This window comes from Papaver somniferum, chromosome 7, assembly GCF_003573695.1.
Source record: "Papaver somniferum cultivar HN1 chromosome 7, ASM357369v1, whole genome shotgun sequence".
Lineage (NCBI taxonomy): Eukaryota > Viridiplantae > Streptophyta > Magnoliopsida > Ranunculales > Papaveraceae > Papaver > Papaver somniferum.
In genome coordinates this window covers 258,269,427-258,274,619 of record NC_039364.1, presented here as the reverse complement: position 1 = coordinate 258,274,619, position 5,193 = coordinate 258,269,427, and the positions used below count along the sequence as shown (strand labels likewise).

At 37.3% G+C, this 5,193-nt stretch overlaps 1 protein-coding gene across 4 annotated transcripts; it reads left to right on the top strand.

The window, feature by feature from the left end:
- Positions 1-931: 931 nt before the first annotated feature.
- On the top strand, positions 932-4,231 carry LOC113300198 (UDP-glucose 6-dehydrogenase 4-like). Of its 4 annotated transcripts, none has more exons than XM_026549403.1 (3): positions 932-1,069; positions 1,512-1,657; positions 2,422-4,231. In XM_026549403.1, the coding sequence occupies exon 3, from the start codon at positions 2,443-2,445 to the stop codon at positions 3,883-3,885; it is 1,443 nt and encodes a 480-aa protein (XP_026405188.1). In that variant the 5' UTR covers positions 932-1,069; positions 1,512-1,657; positions 2,422-2,442; the 3' UTR covers positions 3,886-4,231. The 4 variants fall into 4 exon arrangements, with proteins under 4 accessions (XP_026405188.1, XP_026405190.1, XP_026405187.1 ...); XM_026549402.1 differs by lacking the exon at positions 932-1,069 and adding an exon at positions 1,143-1,347; XM_026549405.1 differs by lacking the exon at positions 1,512-1,657 and having other exon boundaries at positions 944-1,069.
- The last annotated feature ends 962 nt before the right edge of the window (positions 4,232-5,193 follow it).

Sequence of the window (5,193 nt, the reverse complement as noted above, 5' to 3'; positions counted from 1 at the left end):
AAAACTTCTCTTTTACAGATTGTTGCATCTTTAAATCTAGAGCTACTCATATTTGATCTGAGATTTTAGATTTGCTGAGTAGATTTGGGTTTCTGTAATTAGTAGATTTGAATTTCAATATGAAAACTTGTTGCCTTTTTAGATTTCAGGTTTTTAATTTGCTTTGAATAAATATTATCTATGGGTACTTCAAGTCGTGTGATGTTTCATTGTGCTGTTATAACGATTTATCATAGTCCAAAGGCTGTTTTGATGGAACATGATGTTAAAACCAAAGACATGGATTTGTAGCAGCAGATTGTTTCATCAAATATTGTCTTAACAATCTCATGTTTGACGAAATTCTTCTCTGGTATTCACTCAATCTCAAGCTCCTCACAAACAATTCAATTACTTATGTGGAAGGTTGTTCAGGTTAATGCTAGAAGAATTTTGGGATACCAGATTATTGATTTTGGTACAACTACTCTGATGGCTGAGGCAACACAATTCATTATAGATCTAAATCCCGTTGATGTGATAATTGAAGGAGATGCAGATAGTATTGAGCAAGTCATTTTGGGGAATGATCAAAAAGTTCCTTGGAGGTTTAAGAATTCGGTTAGACTCTTCAATGTTTTTCAGTTTCATATAGATCAAAAAAATCACACCGTATATTGGTTGTATCAATATTCAATGTATAATGATGATGTAACATAAGGGTTTGTTTTTCTACCATCTCTTCGACGTGGCAATCCAAACCTTAATTTGAACAAGGTATTCTAATAAATAATTTTAAAGCCTATCACTCCACAAAAATAAAAAAAATTACCCACCCCAAGTGGTCACTCAGATTTACCCATTTGACAATTCTCATTGGAAATTGTCCAAACGGTCCATGTCTCTAAAGTCCTTTCGATTGGTACTACATTTAGTTGCACCAACTTAGCAAAAACTCCCATCATTTCACAATTTCAAGTACATCCTAGGTTTCCATTTTTCTCTTACAACCATAAATCAGAAGAAAAGAGAAATTTGGACAGAAAGTGTTAATTGGGATCCATATACATAAACCCCAATAACCGAAAAGGTAACCCTTTTAATTAAAAAAATTTCTTTCCTTCCTTTAGGTATTGTTGATTGTTGATTGATTATCACGTTTCCATAATTATAACCCTTTTTCATCAATACGTTATATATTCAAACCCATTCCTTCAATTTCACTCTCCTCCTCCCTTTCTTGATTCCCCCAACCCCATTCTCGTTGGATCTATCTTTTCAAGTTCTCTTTTTATTTATTTTTTACCAGAAAGTTACAGTGAATTTCATGTGTTAAAAAGGAGAGATTTTTATAGCTTCTGTTTGAAGGTACCATTGATTGATTGATTGATTTAATTTATTAGTAAAAAATTTGTCGGTTATTTGATTTGGAAGTGGGTCTAAGAACGTGGTTGAATATTCTTGTTTAAGTTCCTCCCGAAGGAAAATTACTTATAAAGTTTTCTTCTTCTTCTTCTTCTTTTTTTTCTCAGAAATCTGAGAGACGGGTAGATCTAAAGAACCCCCAAATAGTATTTAAAGGAGTTTCAGATCTCCTGCTTTGTCATCTCTCTCTTAATATCTCAGAAGAAGAAAAAAAGATCTACTGTTTTCTTCCTTCATCTCTGTTAAGTCAAAGGTAACAAAGTTAATTTTTTGAATTTGTAATGACAAACCCTTCATTCAATTCATAGAATCATGATTTCTGTTTGCATTTCTAGCTTTGGTTTAATGCTTATTTCATGTTTTGGAGTTGTGGGGGTGCTTTAGTTTGTCGAATTCCATTTGTTCAAATTGATCTAATGCTATTGCTAGCTTTGTTAGATGTATGATGGAGTGGGGTGAATTGATTTGGTATTAGTGTTTGTGATCCTGAGATCTGTCTACATTTTTTCTGGATCCATGAACATTTTGGATTATCTCTTTTCATGTATACATTTTGTTTTACTTCATTAGTCAGGATTGTTCTACTGAATCGAATTGTTTACTGGTAGTAACCGAATTCAAACTCGTATGTATGTTGCAGCCATTTCGAGCTTCTTTCTATGAGCTGTAGAATGTAATGGGTCAGATCTTTTTGATTCTCATGACCCTTTTGGTCTACACTTGGTTCATAATGATAATGGGTTCCTCTTATTCAGTTAGTGAATCTTAATTAGCTTAATTTTATTTAGGGAGATTTTGTACATGTGATCTGTTGAATTACGGACAAGCTGCAGAGCTCGGATTTGCTTACAATGGTTTATTTTGTAGTAAAATCCATAGATGTGTAGATCATATTGTATTAGTTTATTCTTTTGCTGTCCTGTATCCTCTCAGCATCTACGAATTTTTACTTCAGAAGAAAGATCATCTGGAAATGGTTGGTTTATTGTGTTAACCTTGTCTCTTTCTCTCTTGCAGATTTCAGATCAAGAAACGAAAATGGTGAAGATCTGTTGTATCGGAGCTGGTTACGTTGGTGGCCCTACCATGGCTGTGATTGCACTCAAGTGCCCACATATCGAAGTTGTTGTTGTTGACATTTCCGTTCCAAGGATCACAGCCTGGAACAGTGATCAGCTTCCAATCTACGAACCAGGTTTGGAGGACATAGTGAAGCAATGCAGAGGAAAGAACCTCTTCTTCAGTACAGATGTTGAGAAACATGTAGCAGAGGCAGATATCATCTTTGTCTCAGTTAACACCCCTACCAAAACTCGTGGTCTTGGAGCAGGCAAAGCTGCTGATCTGACATACTGGGAAAGTGCTGCTCGTATGATCGCCGATGTGTCAAAGTCCAACAAAATTGTGGTTGAGAAATCAACTGTCCCGGTTAAAACAGCTGAGGCCATTGAGAAAATTTTGACTCACAACAGCAAAGGGATTGAATATCACATTCTTTCAAACCCAGAGTTTCTTGCCGAGGGAACTGCAATTGATGATCTTTTCAAGCCTGATAGGGTTCTCATTGGAGGACGGGAGACCCCAGGAGGACAAAAGGCAATTCAAGCTTTGAAAGAGGTGTATGCCAATTGGGTGCCAGAGGACAGAATCATTTGCACCAACCTTTGGTCGGCTGAGCTTTCCAAGCTTGCTGCCAATGCATTCTTAGCTCAGAGGATTTCATCTGTTAATGCTATGTCAGCTCTCTGTGAAGCAACTGGTGCAGATGTAGCAGAGGTTGCCCATGCTATTGGGAGGGACAGCAGAATTGGACCCAAGTTCTTGAATTCCAGTGTTGGTTTTGGAGGATCGTGTTTCCAGAAAGATATTCTCAATCTTGTTTACATCTGTGAGTGCAACGGCCTACCTGAAGTAGCAACCTACTGGAAACAGGTTATCAAGATCAACGATTATCAGAAGAGCCGATTCGTGAACAGGGTTGTTTCCTCAATGTTCAACACTGTGTCTGGGAAAAAAGTTGCTGTACTTGGATTCGCCTTCAAGAAGGACACTGGTGATACAAGAGAGACACCTGCAATTGATGTGTGCAATGGACTTCTTGGGGACAAAGCCCTTGTCAGCATTTACGATCCACAGGTGACTGAAGAACAGATTCAGAGGGACCTTTCAATGAAGAAGTTCGACTGGGATCACCCAATTCACCTACAGCCAATGAGCCCCACTGCTGTGAAGCAAGTGAGCGTCGTCTGGGACGCTTATGAAGCCACGAAAGATTCCCATGCTATCTGTATCCTAACTGAATGGGATGAATTCAAGAACCTCGACTACAAGAGAATTTACGACAACATGCAGAAACCCGCCTTCTTATTTGATGGACGTAACATCGTGGACGCAGAGAAGCTCAGAGAGATTGGTTTCATTGTGTACTGTATCGGTAAGCCTCTTGATGGTTGGTTGAAGGACATGCCTGCTGTGGCATAAGAAAAACAACGATAGATTGGAAGAAGAAAGAAGGCGTAAAGAAAGATTGGAAGGAGGATACTACTGTTGGGAGGTAAAATTTGCTGTTTTCTAATTTTGAATTGCATTTTAGATATTTGTATCTGTTGTTTAGTTTTGGGATTTACTTTATTTACTTTCCTATATTTACCTGAAGGTAGGAAAGTGGAGTAATCTGTTTTTTTGCTTTACCAGTAATAAGAATAACATATGTGATGATAAAGGAAAGAAAAAAGAAAAAAAATATAGTCTCGTCCTGCGATTGTTGTTTATTTTAGCTTACAATGAGATAAAATTTATAAATGAGAATTCTTCCTTTAGTGTTTTAGTAGCATGTGTATCTTTCTCTTCTTTACACTCTTCTTCTTCGATTATCCGCAAGTTCATAAGTGAAGTAAGCACATAACTGCATTTTGTTTTTGAGATCGACCATTTCCGAGATTAAGGTACATTTTACACTACTTTGAGTGGAAACTTCATTTTTATCATTGGATACAGTTTGGTTTAGGTAGCTGGGATAGATTTGGTCCCAAATATGAGTTGTGGTTGATGGATTTGTCGACAGATTCTTGACCGCCTGGTTTGCGAGCTCATCTGCAGCTTGATCTGCCTCCCTGTGCACTTAACCCTTAGAAGTAGGATTTGTTGTGGTGTTGTGTGAATTTCTTGCAACATTTCCTTTAGGTACCAAGGTGCCGATGTAGGTTGTTGTAGTAGCTGTGTCGGTGCCTGCGAGTCGACCTCGAAAAAAACCTGGATGGATTTCTTGGTGTTGTGGTAATGGGTTTGGGCTTCTGGATATATGGGAAAAATTAGCACCCAAACCTGGAGAGAACTTTTGTACTCGAAGATGTGAGGAAAGAATTTTTCTATGGGACTCGAACATCATACTAAAAATCTGTAGTTCTACTTTTTGACCCCCCAGTTGGTTGGTGTTCTTCACACATCAATTAAAGGAAAGGGAGGCTCAAAGGGTTTGACGTTTCGGAAGAGACGACTTTCTAGATTCAATTAAATAAGAAGCTGTGTGCCGTGTCCAACACTTGATAGATACACCCAAAAGTATCTGATGAGCTTGCATTTCCAGCACTATGTTGAAATTATAATACACTAAAACCTCACAATATTTTTGGGATCATATAAAATTATTCTTATATGGAGGTAAATTTAAAAAAATTAAGCCAAATTGGGACCAGAATTTTTTATTCATTTATGGAATTTATTCCCTTATAGAGTATTCTTTTATAGAAGACAAGTTACCGACTTCTAGAAGTTTATTCCCTTATAGAG